This window comes from Ovis aries, chromosome 13, assembly GCF_016772045.2.
Source record: "Ovis aries strain OAR_USU_Benz2616 breed Rambouillet chromosome 13, ARS-UI_Ramb_v3.0, whole genome shotgun sequence".
NCBI lineage: Eukaryota > Metazoa > Chordata > Mammalia > Artiodactyla > Bovidae > Ovis > Ovis aries.
The window spans coordinates 65,857,947-65,876,325 of NC_056066.1; the positions used below are offsets into that span (position 1 = coordinate 65,857,947).

An 18,379-nucleotide genomic window follows, 5' to 3' on the forward strand; every position below is an offset into this window, starting at 1 on the left:
GCCATAGCAGGGCTGCACGAGATGATGAATCCAGCAGACGGAGACGGGAACCCAGGTGAACTGATGCCCTTCTTACCCCATAAGAGTGGGAATCAGGCCAAGAAGCCCGGGCCAGAGAAGGAGGTCCTCACTGGAGTAAGCAGCCCCTTCAGAGGTCCTGAAACACAGCAGGGTTCCGGGAAGGCCCCTGGATGGGGTAAGGAGCACAGGGGCATTGCCATGAGAGTCAGCGTGCCTTTGAAAGATGCAGAGTCCTTTCTCCTATCCCATCTACATACAGCAAGTCCACTCCAGGTATACACCCAAGAGAACTGAAAACGTGTCCACCCGAAAACCTGTACACAAGGGTTCACAGCAGCATTAGTACATAACAGCCCCCAAAGTGGAAACAACCCCGATATCCATCAACTGATGAAGGGACAAACTGTGGTCTCTCCATACAAAGGCTTATTATATGGCCATGAAAAGGGATGAAGTACTGACACCTGTCTCAACATAGACCTTGAAAACATGATACTAAGTGAAAAAAGTCAGTCACAAAAGATCACGTTGCATGATTCCATCTGGATGGAATGTCCACAACAGGCAAAACCATAGAGACAGAGAGTCTCTACGCCACTCACACTCTCACACGTGAGAGGTTGCCACGGGCTGGAGGGAGGGGGCAGTGGGCAGTGACTGTTGACAACAGAATGCTCTAGAATTAGATAACGGTGATGGTTGCACACCATTATGAATATATTAAAACCCATGGAATTGTACACTTGAAAATGGTGAATTTTCCCCTGGTGGTCCAGCAGTTAGGACTCCACACTTTTACTGCCAAGAGCCTGGGTTCAATCTCTGGTCACAGAGCTAAGATCCCACAAGCCAAAATAAACACATAAAATGCTGACTCTTATGGTATGTAGACTATATTGCAATTAAACAATTGCCAAGAGGAGTACCATCTATAAAACATGGACAAAATGGGAATCCCCTGGATGTCCAGGGTTAAGACTCGGAGTTTTCACTGCCAAGGGCCCGGGTTCAATCCTGGGTGGGAGAACCAAGATCCCACAAGCCTCACAGCATGGCTAGAAAGAAAACAAAATAAAATGGGGACAAAAATCACTATGTACCCTGGGAGGCTGTTGGCTACACCATGTGAAGACAGTCATAAAATGCTTAGTGCAGCGCCTGGTACAGAGTAAGCGCTCAGACATAGCAGCTACATTATAATAAATCCCATCAACATTGATATTGGCTTTCTGCCTAAAATACAAAGAAGGGGAGTGATACTGGATTGGCATTGGGGGGCTGCTATTACGATTTTTGAGCTGCAATCCAGCTGGCAACAGTGTCACTGCCGAACACGGCTGGGCAGGCCACCCTCCCTTCTCTCCAGCGAAGTGCCATCTCCATAGCAACCACATCAGCTCAGGCCAAGGGCTCCTGTTCCCAGTCGGGTGACAGCATCGCCACAGCAACCTGTCATGATGGCAAAGGCAGATCTCAATGATGGGACTAGAGCAGCTCTGGCAGAATTGCTAAGGGACCCCTGTCTCCATAGCAACCATATCAGGAAAGAGAAGGAGGGGGGAGAGGGCAATCAGCCAATAAACACAGGGCCGCGCCTCCCTGCCCAGATCCTAAGACTCCAAGGGACATCAGGGAAGGCTAAACCAACCCTGCTGATGTCACCTTCAAGAGGAAGTGAGGGACTTCCCCGGAGGTCCAGTGGTTAAGGATCCACCTTGCAATGCAGGGGACGCGGGTTCGATTCCTGGTGGGGGAACAAAGATCCCACATGTTGCGGGGCAACTAAGCCCGTCCACCACAACTAGAGAGTGCATGCGTCACAACAAAAGATCCCGCATGACGCGACTAAGACCTGCTGTAGCCAAATAAATAAGTAGGAAGTGAACCAGTGTTTCTTGAGCGTCTACTGTGTGCCAGGCCCCACAAAGGACTCTTAACATGCTTGACTTTATTTAAAATTTCACTAATAATGACCATGCCCTGCCTAAGAAACACCCCTAACTACAGCAGTCATATAGTAAAAAGCAAAGGTCACTCTCTACCCCACTCCCACCACTTCTAACACCTGAGTTCGGCGGGTTTTTCTCCAGATTTTCCTCCAGGCTATGCATTTTTGCACATAGACACATATGCTTCAAAACCAGTTTGTTCTGTACAGGTCTCCAAAATGATTAGCGAGATTGCACAACATACAATGATGGTTCTATCATTTCCTTTTTGTGCTTAACAATGTACCTTAGAAATCTTTCCACATTAGTGCATATGTATCTACCTTTAAGAAAGAAAAAAACAAAAACAAAAAACCATGGGAAAGTATACCTAATATAAAATTTACCATTTTAACCATGTTTTCCTTTTATGATCGTAAAATATACGTAACATAAAATCTGCCATTTTAAACCACTTACAAGTGTGCAATCCAATGGTATAAGCACCTCTCACCTCCAGAACTTTATCATCACCCCAAACTGAAATGCTGTATGTAGTAACCAATAACTCCCCACACCCTCCCCCCTCCAGGTTCTGATAGCCTCCAACCTACTTCTGTTTCTATGAATCTGACTACTCTCAGTATCTCATCCGAGTGGAATCATACAATACTTGTCCTGTCGTGTTTGGCTTATTTCATCGAGCACAATGTCCTCGAGCTTCACCCACATTGTAGCCTGTGTTAGAATCACATTCCTTCTTAGGATTACACATACAATGTAAGTACATACTACGTATTTCTTTGCTCATTGATGGACATGTCGGTTGCTTATACCTTCTGGCTACTGTGAATAATGCTGCTATGAATGCCGTTGTTGTTTAGGTGCTCAGTCCTGTCTGACTCTTTGCGACCCCAGGGACTGCAGCCCACCAGGCACCTCTGTTCATGGAATTCTCCTGGCAAGAATACTGAGTGGGTTGCCATTTCCTTCTCTAGGGGATCTTTCTAACCCAGGGATCGAACCTGGGTCTCCTGCTTGGCAGGGGGGGTTCTTTACAACTGAGCCACAAGGGAGGTCTGCTATGAATATGGGGGTACCAATATCTGTCCATGTCCCTATTTTCAATTCTTTTGGGTATATACCCAGAAGTAGAATTGGCTTATTTGGTGACTCTGTGTTTAATTTTTTCAGGAACTACCATATTACCTTATTCTAACTTCTTCATAGTGTTCTCTGGTTATGAATCTTATGACTGATCATGAACCTCGTAAGCTAGGTACTGTTACTATCCTGAAGTCACAGAGGAGGAAACTGAGGCTTAGAAAGCGGAGGTGGCTTCAGGGTCTCAGCCACATCTCAGCCAAGGAAAGGCTGGGTGACCTCAGGCAAGCTCTCCCTCCCTGGGCCTCCTTTTCCCCTCTTTTTTTCTTTTTAATTTATTTATTTTAATTGGAAGCTAATTACTTTACAGTATCGTAGTGGTTTTTGCCATACACTGACATGAATCAGCCATGGGTATACATGTGTTCCCCATCCTGAACCCACCTCCCACCTCCCTCCCCATCGCATCCCTCTGGGTCATCCTAGTGCACCAGCCCTGAGCACTCTGTCTCATGCATCCAACCTTTTCCCCTCTTTTACAATGGGAACAGCCTGACCTCCAAGGCACTTTCTGAAACGGTCTCTCCTTTTCACTATGAAGGGTGGCAACAATGAGATGTGTGGAGACGGCGCCCTGTGGCACCAGGCCAGGCCAGGTCATGGGGGACAGGAGGCTGCCTGAGGGAAGGGGGCCCCCACCCCACCCTGGGAAGCCCTGAGCAGCACATACCTCCCTCTCCTCTCTGAGAAGCCTTTGGCACATCACACCAACACACCCAGCGGGAAGGGCAGCTGAAGGACTGCTCTGGCCTCGGGGCCATGGTGTGTCCTGGAACGCTGGAATGCCTGTCCCCGGGAAGATGAGGCCTGTGCCCCAGCACAACATTCGATCCTAGGATGCCTCAGGAGCAGTGAGACAGCTGAGGCCCAGCTGGGGCCAGAAGGCAACCGGGCTGCCTGGGACACAGAGCGCTGGCTTCTGGAAGATTCCAGCCCTTAGGCATCGCCTCTGCTGGTGGTTCCCAATCAGTGCACCCCAGTGGGCCCTACTTGACCTGGAGGATATTCCTCCCTCCCTCGGGGCCATTTTCCCATCCATAAAATGGGTACAATCACAAGTTCATTGGGCCTATTATAGAAAGTGTCTGGCATGGTGCTTAACATGTTGTACACCTAACATACGGCAGGAGGAAGAACGGGCTGCCAGGTGGGAGGGGCGCTCCTGAGCAAAGACAGAGAGCCTGGTGCCTGGAGTCACATTCAAGAAGCAGCTGTGTCCTAAAAATGTGCTGAGACACCAGTCAGAGGCCAGCCCCAGCAGTGACTTTATACCAAGTGGCAGCGCCTGGCCGTCCCTAAAGCACATCCATAAAATGTATCCCACTTAGTCCTTCTGATGACTCGGAAGTATTACTATCCCATTTTATAGATGATGAGACTGAGGCGCAGAGGGCTGGGCTCTAGGCTGGGCATTGCTGCATGTTTTCTCAGCGAATCTCCCACCCAGTTGTGCTCCTCTGATGAATAGCTGTCTCCTTCATTGGCCTCTGGGCTCCTGGAGGCCAGGAGCCAGGTGTCTCTCAAGCACCACTGTGTCCTTGGTGTCCAGCACACAGTTCTCCCAGGAGGTGCTCAGGGAGCACGTGCTGGACCAGTGAATGAATAGACAGCTCTGCCAGGATGGCCTAAGAGTGCAGAGCAGAGGTTCAGAGACACTGGCTGGGGTGGGGCCACCACATGCCAGGTAGAACAGGACCCTCACCTCTCTCGGCCGCTCCAGCTCTGTCTGCAGCACCTGCTTGGCCAGCTCAGTCTCAATAAGCCGCTGCCGAAGCTCCTCATTCTCCTCTTCCAGCCTCGCCCGTTTCTTCTCCACCGCCTCCAGCTCCTTGTGCAGCCGCACTGAGATGTCTTTGGAGACCTGAGCAAAGGCGAGTGACAAGCAGCGTGTGAGCAGGCTGAGGGCCATCCCACCTTGGCCACAGAGCAACCCCAGGGCAGGCAGTTACTCTTATCACCCCCACTTAAAGAGGAAGAAACTGAGGCACAGAAAGGTCAAGTAACTCAACAAGGGTCACACAGCCAGGAAGTGGGAGAACCAAAACCCAAACCCAGGAACCCTATGCTTCCTGTGTTCACATTACAGTCCAGCCCCTAGAAAGTGAGAGGCCCTGTCTATCCTTAGCAGTGCCTTTACATTTATCTGGATCTTTTAATGCTTCCAAAAGCCTCTCCCATCCACCTTCTCGCCCAGTTCTCTCAAGAGCCAACGGCAGGACCGGAAGCTCATTTTTGTTTACGTACATGTGAATGTACTTATTTAGTCTTGGCTGCCCGAGGCCTTCAGTGCGCGCGCTCTCCAGCTGAGGAAACCAGGGGCTGCTCTCCAGCTGCGGTCATGGGCTGCTCTTGCAGAGCACGGGCTCCAGGTACACGGGCTTCCGCAGATGTGCCTCTTGGGCTCCTGCGACGTGTGGAATCCTCCCTGACCAGGGATTGGACCCGAGTCCCCTGCACCGGCAGGCGGAGTCCCAGCCACTGGACCATCAGGGAAGGCCCAGAAGCTCACTTTAAAGAGAGGGGAGGGGCTTCCCTGGTGGTCCAGTGGCTAAGACTCCACGCTCCCAAAGCAGGGGGCCCAGAGTCAACCCTTAGTCAGGGAACAAGATTCCACACACTGAACTAAGAGTTCCCATGCCACAGCTAAAGAGATCCTGCATGCTGCAACTAAGACCCAGCACAGCCAAATAAATTTAAAAAAATAATAATACATAGAGGGGAAACCCAGAGCAAGATAGGCTCCCGTAAAGCCCTTTGAACCCCATTTTTTCTCTGCCAGTGACCAGCAGATATTCCTGAGCAAATCATTTCTCTACTCTGCCTCTGTCTCCTTCTCTACAAAACGGGTGCAATAATAATCGCACAACCTCACGGGCACACAGGAGGCCTGAATCAGCTGCTGCACCAAAGGCTTGGCCCAGGGCCTGCACAGTGAGTACTGGGTGAGTGGTGGCGGCTGCTGGGAGAGGCTGAGTCGAGAGAGGGCATGGCTTGCTGGGGGTCACAGTGTGACACAGCCCCCGAGGCCTATTTCCAATTGTCTGGGATACAGAACATGCCCCAAATGACAGAGGCTGGGCAGCCGTCCAGGTCATCCCTCCGGGAGGAGCTGACAGAGCCACAAACCCCAGGTCACCGACTCCAGGGCTCTGCAGCAACAACGCTCCATTTCTTTGAGGACACCCCCTGTCCTATCCCCTGATGGTGGGGGAGAAAGGGTAAGAAGAGGTCTCTGGCAATGAGGAAGGCCTTCTTTCTCTTCTTTCATATTCTTGTGTTTTAGCTGTTCCAGGTCTTCGCTGCCGCATGCAGGACTTGTTCCCTGACCAGGGGTCAAACCCGGAGCCCCTGCACTAGCAGCATGGAGTCTTAGCCACTGGACCACCGGGGAAGTCCCGAGGGAGGCCCTTCTGAGCCCCTGAGAGGACTGAGCACCGGCATGTGTTGATACCTGCTGTGGGCCAGATTCACCCGTCTTCACCCCAATTCTGCCCCCATTTTGCCGGCAAGGAAATAAGAGGCTCAGAGCGCAAATGACCTGCTAACAGAGATAGTGTGGGCCGAGCTGGGGGGACCTCAGGGGCTTTGGCTGAAGGGCCGTGTGGCCAGGACTCCACAAGGGGTATGAGGACTTTTGCCAGCAAGAAGGATAAATGAGGCAGACAGCCCAGCGCCTCGGGCCTGCCAATCTCGGAAATGACCGTGGCACCTCCTCCCCGCCGGAAGGGAAGAGGGCCCTCCCTGGCTCTGCCTTCTGCCTGGGCCCAGGCCCAGCTCAGCACAGACCCCTTGGCAGTGCGCAAGGCAGGCCAGGAAAAACAACAGCCAGAGAGGAAATTCAGCACTCCCTCTCTCTCCTCCCTCCGTTGCCCACTGCCTCTCTCCACCCTTGAAGATCTCTAAGGGCGGCCAGAAGCCGGCCCACCAGGCTCCTTCCACAGTCTCTCTAGGCCCCCAAAACCTTGCCCCTCCACAAAGTGGGGTGAGCAATTTCTCACCAGCAGAACAAAGACGTTGCAGGTGGCAAAACTGGCTTCAAGCCTAATTTCAGCCCTCCCTGGGTGTGTGACCCAGGACAGGAGTTTTTTTAACCATCTGAAGTCTCGGTTTGCTCATCGGTAGAAGGGGATGGCAGCGCCTTGTCATAAAGGCTGCCGTGGGGAATAAACAACACAGGGCTCGGGCTGATGGCTGAAACATAGCAGGTACTCAAAAGTACAATGATTTGGGGGACTTTTTGGGTGGTACAGTGGTTCAGATTCCAAGCTTCCAATGCAGCAGACACAGATTCGATCCCTGGTCAGGGATCCCACATGCCACATGGTGTGGCCAAAAAAAGAATAATGAATTTGTACTGCAGTGTTAAAATTACCGCTTCACCTCTGCGCACTGATTGTATCCAACTTGGTCCAACATCTCATAGCTTCACTCTTGAGTTTAGGGTCAGTATTTCTGCTAGAGGTATTCAGCCCCAGGCTTCTGGCTCCGGTCCCAAGTTTTAGGCTGTGAGGTCACCCAGCGAGCCCCTGTCCTGATGAATACTTCATTCATTCATTCACTCACTCATCCATCTGCTTAGCCCCCAGGAGGCAGGAGTGGTGGAGCACCGAGGTCCAGAATCCAGGCCATGTCTGGACTCCTTCATATCTCTCTATCCTGGTAGCAGTGCAGAGTCTGGCATATACTAAGTGCCTAATAAGTGCTTGTTGGATGAACAAACAGATCTGAGACTCCAACAAGCAAAATGGGTGGTAGGCAATGAAGGAGTGAGTAACTGACACACGGGGAGCTGCACCTGGCCAACTTGGCTGGGGATGCACCCCCCAACCACCCACACCCTCAAATGTCCAGAGGGGGCTGTGTCCCTGACTAGGGTTGAGGGACCAACTGCTGGGGGGGACCCAGGGCTCCTCTCCCAACTACACTCCCACCTGGGCAAGCTCCTCTCCACCTGGGGTCCACTCCATTCCCACCAAGGCCTCAACCTGGTAACCAGGTGACCCACTCCCCACCAAGAAGGCATGATCAGTGTGGATTCCTGGATCTTCTGGGGTCCATGAGTGACTCTGCGGATTTCATCCCTTCCCTGAGTCCCCAGCTGCCTTCTGTCCCCTTCGCCAGGAAACCCCTTCTCCATCTGCTCTCTATCCCCAGGGGTGCCTTGTAAAGAAGGCCTAGTGCCAGGTAGCTTACAGAATTCCAGTGTGGACAAATCTCAGATCCCCACAGAGCCCGGTGCCCCTGATGAAGGCCCACAGCAACAGAGAGCACACGTCTAGAGGGCGGGAGCCTTGCTGCCATGGCCTGTCCCTTCCCCTCTCTGAGTCTCAGTGGCCCTTGGCTCCCTGGCTCCCACAGGTAAGCAGGCAGAATCAGGCCACTCCCTGAGCGCACACCACGTGCCTTTCAACCCTCAGGAAGTACTTTATCATCCCCATTCTGGGGCTCAGAAAGAAAAGGTCACTTGTCCAAGATCACACACTAGGAAGCTACAGAACCAGATTTGAAATCAGGTGGGTCAGCTCTGGAGTTTTGCTCTCAGTCTGAGCCTGCTGTTGGCCTGAAACTTGAAAACACATTGTGTTAATATCGGTAATAAAAGTATTAATAATAAGCACAGGGACTTCCCTGGTAGTCCAGTGGTTGAGAATCTGCCTTCCAATGCAAGGGATGCAGGTTCTCTCCCTGGTCAGGGAAATAAGATCCCACCCATTAAGGCACAACTATAGAGCCTATGCATCCCAAGGAAGATCCCATGTGCCAAGATCCCCATGGGAGTTACAAGGAAGATCCCATGTAACTGAGACCCAACATAGCCAAAAACTAAATATATATATATATATATATATATATATATTTTTTTTTTTTTTAAAGCACAACATGTGCTCACAGCATCAGGGGCTCAAAGGGCCCCACCTGCCTATTTCATGTGATCCCCTCACGACCCTCCCAACTATCCCCAAGTTGGGGAGACTGAGATACTACAGGAGGCGAAGCAGCTGCAGCTTCCGGAAACCAGGGCAAATCCCCAAAGCACAAACAAATGCTCTCAGCCATGAGGTCACTGTTTACAGCGCTGGGGCCTGGCTCCTGCCAAATGCAACTGGCAGCCTCCAGGCCACCGTCAGCTCGCTCATCGGCCCCTTGGCTCCTAAGCCTAAGGCTTTAAGGCGTCTCTGTCACACTGAATCCTCAGGGCAGGGGCTGGGAGCCCTCACTGAGGAACATCCCATGTCCAGGCAGCATGTGGACTCAGTGTGGCTACACGCTCCCAAGAACCCAGGGAGGGTGGGAATGTCACCCCCATTGTACAGATGAGAAAACTGAGGCACAAAAAGAGAAAGAAACCTGCTCAAGTCACCAGGAAGTAAACCCAAAGCCAAAACATTTTCTCCAGCAACTGCTTCTAAGAAATGTTTTACTGGTATCTCCTGGGGCCCCCTACAAGGGTCTCTTCAGGTGGGAATTTTCATCCCTGATTCCTGGAACCTGATACCCTCCCACAGGATCCCAGCCCCTGAGGCTGGGGCCTGGGAATCTGCATGGTAAACAAACCTCCAGGCTATACTTATCCATCCAGGGAGGCTGAGATTTCACCCACTTCCTCGCCCTGGCCAAGCCATTCATCCCACCTTTAAGTTTTTCTCCTGAACAATAACAGTAACACCCCAACCAACATTTACTTATTTGCTGGGGGAGTGTCCTGAGCTAGCGCCTGCACTCAGCACGCTCTTTACTTGCACTATTTCATTTTATCCTCACAAAATTCTCTCCACGTAGAGACTTGCTGCACCCCCATTTTCCACACGGGGAAACTGAGGCTCAGGCTGCAAAGCAGCTCTCCCAAAGCCACAGGGCAACCAAGCAGCAGAGCAGGTCTCTGCGCCCACCTCTGCCCTCCTCATGATGGACAACATTCCAGCCGAGATTCTGTGGGGTCCTGCCAACTGTGAGAACCAGCAAAGAGTGAGAGAGCCTGGGGGCGCAGGGGGAGAGGGAGGACCAAGGCCTGAGGTTTCTTTCACAGCACCCACACCGATAGTCCACCTGCTTGCTAAAACCACTGGAGCTGCTAAAGCCCTGAAGATTCAGCTGCTCTAAGCCCGCCATTTAAGAGAAGAGGAAACTGAGATCCCAAGAAGTGGCCCCATGCCAGTCTGCTCTTGCTGGCTGAGAAATCAGAGCGTCCCTTCCAGACAGCAAGCAGTCCTCCCCACACTTAAGTCCATCAAGCCCTCCCAGGCAATACCAGGGAAGTCAGCATTCTGAGAACCTCCGAGAAACACCCCAGAACGTCCCCAGCACATGGGACTGAGGGAGGCAGCCAGAGCTGTCCAGTCCAGGCCGGCATGGATGAGCTCAGCGCCCCAGCTGCAGGCTCAGGGAGAGGAGGGAGGGAAGGGGCAAGCTGATTGCTGATTGGCTGGTTCAAATCTCAACAGAAGGGGCCCGCTCCCCCCTGCCCAGACTCCAGGGGCCTCCCCGCTCACACTCTGCACACACACCAGCTGCTCCCGGCTCCTCCCATGGAGGCACCAGCCACCCAGCCAGTCTGCTCCCAGTTCCAGCCTTCCTCCCTGCCTTCCTCATCTAAGGCTGACTTTTCTGGGTCTCTGCCTGAAAGCCCCAACTACCTGGACCCAAACTCAGATTCCTCTAAGCCTCTAGGGCTCTCCTTCACCCGCCACCCTCTCAATCCGGTGCTGGGAATTTGAATATTTTTGTAACTTTATCCCAGAAGCTGCCTTCTCAGATAGCGAGGAGCACTTCATTCTTGATTTTTTAAAAAGTATTTGTATTTAGTTATTTGGCAGCTTTCGGTCTCAGTTGTGGCACGTGGATCTTCGATCTTTGTTGCAGTCTGCCAGATGTTCAGTTGTGGCGTGCAGGATTGAACCAGGCCCCCAGCTTGGGGAGTGCAGAGTCTTAGCCACTGGGCCATCAAGGAGGTCCCTGGTGCACTTTGGACTTGGAGATATAACCTTTCTGAGCTCTGTTTCGTCATCAGCAGACCTGATGCACCTGGCTCGTGCAAGACAATGGGAGATGCCAAGTCCAGGTTGGGGCTGGTGTTCACTCTTCACTCCCTTAGAGGGGCCCTCTTCCTCCTACACTCTTTCTTGTGCCTCAACCCTCGGCTCAGAGGTCCCCCAGATTTCTCAGTCCCCAGACCTGGGCTCACACAGTCAGGTAAGGCAGACTCTTCCCCACGCCAGACCGCAGGCCATCCTTTGGCTCCCTGAGGCCGAGGACAGTGAGGTCAGGCAGCCAGCATGGGAGGCTGATGAGCGTGCGCTCTGCCAGCTACACAGTGGGTCCTGTGACCTTGGAGAGGTATTTCCTTTCCCTGAGCCTCATTTTTCTCATCCAGAAAAATGGGAATAACAATAGTAGCTAACACGGTGACCTCTTACCTACCTGATCTCATCTCATCTCATAAAGCCCTGTGAGGCATGGGCTGCTGTTACACCCATTTTACAGATGAGGAAACTGAAACACAGATGACTTGCTCAAAACCATAAAATTAGGGCATATTGGGGCCAAGATATAAACCAGCCTCATCCAATTCCAGACCTTCACTACTCTCCTTCAGCATAAGAAAGAAAACTTCCACAGAACTGCGTAGAGACAACATGGAGCCCAGCACCAGGTGTGTGGCTGTGACTCACACGACAGCTGCTGTTGGGAGGATTCATATTGATGGCCTATCAGTTCATCAGGGATCCCCGTTTACAGATGAGGATGCTGACATGCATAGAGATGATGGAACTTGCCCAAGGGACACACAAGGAGTGAGCTGACCAAGGCCCACTCGGGCTCAGGACCCTCCCCGCCACCCTGCCCAGCAGGGGCACCTCTGAGGACTGGGGAGGGGCCCAGGCTCACCTTGACGTCTTGCTCCAGGCCACGGATGAGCTCGCCGTCCACCTGGCCGGTCTGGGCAGCCCGGAGGCTGCGGCGCTCAGCTTTGCGCAGCCGGTACTGCAGGATGCGACAGGTCTTGCTGGCCTGGTCCAGCTGCTGCCGCAGCTCCTGCAGCTGATACACATCCTCTTCCATATAGACGTCCCGCATCTCCAGCATCTCTGCCCGCAGCTCCTCGATCTCATCCTGCAGAGGGAACGAGAGGTCAGGTCGCTGGGCCCTGTGGCAGTGGCCAGAGTGCTTGAGCACAACCCATACTTGACACTGTCCTAGGCACCCCTCGGAGGAGGGGGGGTCTGAGAGTGGTAGTCTGCACAATGAACCCCCCCAAGTGCCCACATCCTAATTCCCAGAATCTGAATATGTCACCTTACATGGCAAAGGGACTGTACAGATCTAACTAAATTAAGGATCTTGAGATTGGGAGATTATCATGGATTTTCTGGGTGGACCTAATGTAATCACAAGCATCCATATAAGAGGGAGGTATGGGACTTCCCTGGTAGTCCAGTGGCTAAGACTCCATGCTCGCAATGCAGGAGGGCCAGGTTTGATCTGTGGTCAAGGAGTTAGATCCCACATGCCTCAGCTAAGAGTTCGCGTGCTGCAACTAAAATAAAGATACATCGTGCATGCTGTAATGATGACTGAAGAACCAGTGTGCCTCAACTAAGACTTCGAGCAGCCAAATAAATGCATAAAAATTTTAAAAAAAGAAAAAAGCGGGAGGCAAAGCGATCAGAGCAGGAATAAGTGATGTGGTAGAAGTTGGGGTGATGTATGCTGAAGGTGGAGAAAGGGCCGAGGGCCAGTGGAGGCAGGCAGCCTCTAGGGAATGGACTCTCGCCAGAGCCTTTACAGGGATGGAGTCCTGCCAACACCTTGGTTTTTAGACTTCTGATCTTCAGAATTGTAAGATGATAATCTGGGATTGCTGCAAACCACTAAAGTTCTGGTAATTTCTTATAGCAGCAACAGGAAGCTAATACACTGGGGAAGCAGAAAAGGGCTCATTCAACAAGCATTTATGGGCACCAACTGCATACCAGGCCCTGTGCAAGCAGGGGAGTGAGGAAGGAGCATGGCAACCAAGACGAACGTGGCCCTTTCTGTACCGTCTGTATGGAGCCCCAAGTCTCACTGGCTAGACACACTGTCAATGGACAGATTAAAAAACCCCTCAGATACTGTTCAGAGTTATGAAGATAAAAAACCCAAAACAAAACATGTGGGTAATATGATAGAGTGATGGGGGAACGTGCTATGTTAGAGGACATGGCTGGGGAGGCCACCCCTAAAGGGACATTAGAGCTGAGGCGGAAGGAACACCCATGAGACAGAGGGGTGGGCGGAGTGTGTGTGAAGGCCCTAAGGCAGGAAAGAGCTCAGTGTATCAGGACACAGCAAAGTGGCCAGGGGGGCTACAGGGGAAAGGTGAGGCTGGGCAAACTGCTTGCCAAGGCAGAGGACAGAGGTTTGATCCCTGGTCTGGCAAGATTCCACATGTCGTGGGGCAACTAAGCCCATGGGTCACAACTACTGAAGACGCTGCGCTGTTGAGCCGTGCGCTGCAACAGGAGCAGCCACCGTGAGAAGCCGTGCACTGCAACTAGAGACGACAGTCTGTGCGTAACAACGAAGACCCAGGAGAACCACCAAAATAAAAGAATCTGAGCTTGGGTTTTAAGTGGAGGGGGTTGGGTTGAGGGGGGTGACCTCACTTCCTCAAGGCAGCTCCTGACCACCTCTGACATCAGCTCCCAGATGTCCTTCACTTCCCCTTTGTCCACATGAACACATCAGTAATTCTTCATTTAACAGTCTATCTCCCAGAGACACTGTGAGTGCCAGGGGCAGGGTCGGGGGGTTTCCCCATGTCTATCTCACTCCTTGCTGTATCCCCCACACCCAGCATAGGGCCCAACATCCTGAGTGTACAGTGTCATGTCTGGTTAGGCAAACAACCATAAGGAGACACACCGACCTGCAGCAATCATTAGACAAAGTGTAGCAGCGGGGAGACCCGGGAGAAGAAACCAATGATCACTATGTCTAATAGCAGATGTGGACGAATCACAAAGAAAAGGATCTACCTTTCGTGTGGCTGAACGCATTAAATAAGACTGTAGACTAAAAAGAGAAACTGAACTACTATATATAAAATAGATAACTAATCCGTGGAGAAGGAGGAAGTGGCCCAGTCAATGATCACACCAGTTAAAGAAATGAGGAAGTGAGGGGTCCACATGCATTTCAGCTGGCAAGATTAAGGAAGCATAAAGGAAACGGCACTCAGGAAGTGTGGGCCAGTTGGCTAAATCCAAGCTAAACCAGCCTCCAGATGGGCCTGTGTTCAAATCCTCACCATACCATTTATAGAACATGTTGATGAGGAGGAAGTGGGGGTCTGAGTGGACCCCAAGCTCAGGAAGAGCCAAAGGGAAGTGCAGGACTAATGATGCTCGGCTGCATTAAAAGATGTATGACATTTAGGGATTTCCCTGGTGGTCCAGTGGGTTAAGAATCCTCCTTGCAATGCAGAGGATGTGGGTTCAACTCCTGGTCAGGGAACTAGGATCCCTGAGGAGCAACTAAGCCCACGTGCCGTAACTACTGAGCCTGCACACTTTGGAGCCCGTGCACCACAACGAGACATCCCACATGACTCGACAAAGATCCCACATGCCGCCACGAAGATGCCATTCAGCCAAATAAATAAAGAATATTAAAGATAAATGAGATTTTTTAAAAAAGATGTGTGACGTTTAGATCATAAGAGGTGACACCTCTCATCACAGGACCACATCCAGTGCACTGAAGTCAATTTTGCAGGACCACTTAAAAAATAACCTTTTAAATAACTGATTTTTCTATTGATGAAAGTAAATGATGACCACAGAAATAGTTTAGAAAATAAAGAGGATACAAACCACTCAAAATTCTTCCACCTGGTCCTGAATCACAGTGCTTCTCAAAGTGTGGTCCCTGGACCAGCAGTGTTGGCTACATCAGGGAACTTTGAAATTCTTACACCCTCACCAAGACCTACTGAATCAGAAACCCTGGAAATGGGGGTCCCTGAGTGACCCTAAGGCAGGGTGTTTCCTTACAGTCTTTTTCCCTAAATGGGCAAGAGTCCTGTGTCTCAGCACACAAGCTCCCCCAACCCAGAGCCTGGCAGAGAACAGGGTCTCAGTAAGCATCTATTGAAGAAGTGAATGAATGAATGAATGGTCTTTCTCACACGAGCAGCTGCCTCTCCAGGCTCGCCCTTCACCACAGTCCATTTCTGAAAATGCAGGATGTTGCTTTCATGCCAGCTCCATCTCTCCGTGGTAGCCAAGGGGGGCCCAGGGCCCATGGGGGTTTGTCCCAGCTGCAGGCAGAATGCAGTCAGCCCCTCCTGGCACGGTCCACAGGAGAGGGTGAGTCCACAAAGGCTGGCTTGTGGGCCGCATGGCTGGGTCTGCTGGGATGTGGGCAGCAGAAGCTGGTGAAGGCGGGACATAGTCCGGGGTTAAGCTTTCAGGGTCTGAGGTGGGGGCTGGGAAGAGGCTTCTGGGACGTGAGGAGGGGGCAAAGAGCAGAACTCTGCTTTCCTCGGAGGTCCTTAGCCCTCATGGAGCTGCTCCACCCCCCGGGACTCCTGCATCCAGGGGCTGTCTGATCCAATGGAGGGAGCTGGTAGGGAATCGCCAGGGGGGTGGGGAGCTCAGCCTTCCCTTCAAAGACAGCTCAGTGACCCGGTTGAGCCCCTCACCCCAAAAGCACGGAAATGGGGAGAGAGGGGCCAAACTCCACTGGACTCTGCCTGCCCTGTGGCTACTCAGTAAGGTTGTCAGAGACTACCCCCCACCCCGTATCAGTGGGGAAACCCAAACCTCATCCCCCACGGTAGACAGAAAACGGCCACACTGCCCAAAGGTGCCTACCTCAGAGCCTGGGGGCCCCTGATTCTCAACCCCCTGTCAGAAATGCCAGACTAAAGAAGCTGAGGAAGGACTTCCCTGGAAGTCCAGTGGTTAAGACTGCTTGCTTCCACTGCAGGGGGCACAAGTTCGATCCCTGGTCAGGGAACTAAGATTCCGCAAAGTGTGCGGTGCAGCAAAAAAAAAATTTTGCTCTGATTATAGAGGTAATGGGCTTCCCTGGTAGCTCAGATAGTGAAGTATCTGCCTACAATGCAGGAGACCCGAGTTTGATCCCTGGGTGGGGAAGATCCCCTGGAGAAGGGAATGGCAACCCAACCCACTCCAGTATTCTTGCCTGGAGAATTCCATGGACAGTTCATGGGGTCACAAAGAGTCGGACATGACTGAGTGACTTAACACTTTCACTTTCATAGAGGTAACACATGTTTATTAGGAAAAACTTGAAAAAAAAGAAAAAATAGGTAGCTTTCTCTCTCCTCCCTGATTCTTGCTGGTTTCTGTGTTAGGTTCACACTTCTTACCCTGGAATCCAGCCCTGCCTCTCCCCAGGTCTCCTCCTCACAGGGCTCACAGCCCTTCCTCTGCCATAAAATCTTCAGCCCCCCATGTCCAGACATGCCCTCAAATAAAAAACAGCTCACTGATTACTAGGCCCAATCCAAGCAGAGTACATGCGCAACAGTCTGACCTTACCAGCCCTGTGAGGTAGGTAGGGGAAATGTTCCCACTTTGCAGATGAGGAAACTGAGGCTCAGAAGTTTCCCAGAGGGACTAAGAATCTTCCTTGCAATGCAGGGGACGTGGGTTCAATCCCTAGTCGTGGAACTAAGATGCACATGCTGTGTAGCAACAAAGCCCATGTGCCCCAACTAAGATCTGATGCAGCCATATTAATTAGCTAATTCTTTTTAAAAGAGGGAGAGCCTAGGCTGCTCCAGCACTGGCCTCAGACCCCCATGCCACCTAGGAGGATGGGCAGGGTCTGCTCCCCACACACACCCTGCCCACAAGTACATTTCAGTCTATCCCCACCACACTCCCTAATGACCCATGAGGTCAGCCTGCAGGAAGCAGCCTCTCAGGGGCAGGCCAGTTCCCCAAAACGGACTGATTCCCAGGAACCCTGGGGGAATTGGCCAGGAAAAGTCTCTCGGTCCACGCTGGGCTAGAGGGCCAAACATGAGCTCACACGACCGCTAATAATAGCGTGGCATTGCATGGCAGCACGGGGCGTCACAGTTTACAAAGACATTCCACGTGACTCATCTCGTGGGTCCTCACAGAAGCCCCACGGCCAGGCAGCACAGGAATCCCCGTCTCGCTCTAGGGGCAAAGAACCGCGGAGGAGCAGAGGGATGTGGGCTCTGCCCAAGGTCACCCAGAGACATCGCCAAGCAGGACCCAGGCTCTCTCATCTGCACCAGGATGCAGGGAGCCCATGAACTTCAGTGGTAAGGGGGAAAAAAATCACACCTTTATTTTTCACTAACACTCACTAAAAATTAACATTTCTTTCTATTCTGGACAAATCACAGTTGTATCAGCAGTACTTACGGCTTTGGCACCAAAAGAAACCACATAGATTTTCATAGCATATAACAGTTGTTGCAGAAATGTCAAAATATCCTTTGCACTCATCAGTACTTTGAAATTACAGTGTTAGTAGACCTATTTCCAGATCTTATGAGTTAATAAGCACACCTATTACTATGTCATCATTTAAATATATACTTTGATAATTATATTTCCATATGCTTGCTTTCCTTTACATTTCGTTTTAAACATTTAGAAACACTATTCTGAAAATTACTCTCAGCAGAGAGACTAAAGGGAGACACAGCACAAAATAAAACGGAATCTGTGTTTCCTCTGGAGCTGCCTCATCTGTAGGGTCTGGGTAGTGACCCCAGACCCCCACTCTCCACCATCGGGGCATAAAGCTGGAGAAGAAGAGCTCTGATTTCAAGCCACATTTAAAATATTCCAGAAAAGGGGATTCCCTGGCAGTCTGGTGGTTAGAACTTGGGGCTTTCACTGTGGTGGGTGGGGGTTTGATACCTGGTCAGGGAACTAAGATTCTGCAAACTGTGTGGCATGGCCAAAAAAAACACAAAATGTTCCAGGAAAAAATACTTTCAGCAGGAAACCTACTGGAATGTAAGATGATTAATCTCTGCACAATGAGGACAGAAGGGAGGGGTTATATTTGGGGCTACTGGAACATTCAGAGGGGCTCCAGATACATGGGTCTGATGGAACTGGACTGGGAAAGCAGCTGGTGAGGTCTCCCAGCTCATGGGGTTGGAGGTGCAAGGGACCAACACGAAGCCCCTTAAAGAAACACAGCAGGTAGCAAAAGGTGGAAGAGCCCCCAGCTGGCCCAGAGGGGACAGGAGGAGCCAGGGGAAC

The 18,379-nt window shown here is 51.5% G+C and overlaps 1 protein-coding gene across 3 annotated transcripts in view; it reads right to left on the bottom strand.

Moving 5' to 3' along the window:
* The window catches only part of MTCL2 (microtubule crosslinking factor 2), a 74,945-nt gene that overhangs the window by 41,570 nt on the left and 14,996 nt on the right, over nt 1–18,379 (bottom strand). For all 3 annotated transcript variants that reach the window (XM_027977170.3, XM_027977169.3, XM_015099866.4), the window contains exons 2-3: nt 12,000–12,224; nt 4,816–4,974 (exon numbers count right to left, since the gene is read on the bottom strand). In XM_027977170.3, coding sequence (XP_027832971.1) covers nt 4,816–4,974; nt 12,000–12,224 — 384 coding nt within the window. The remainder of the gene's footprint in view (nt 1–4,815; nt 4,975–11,999; nt 12,225–18,379) is intronic.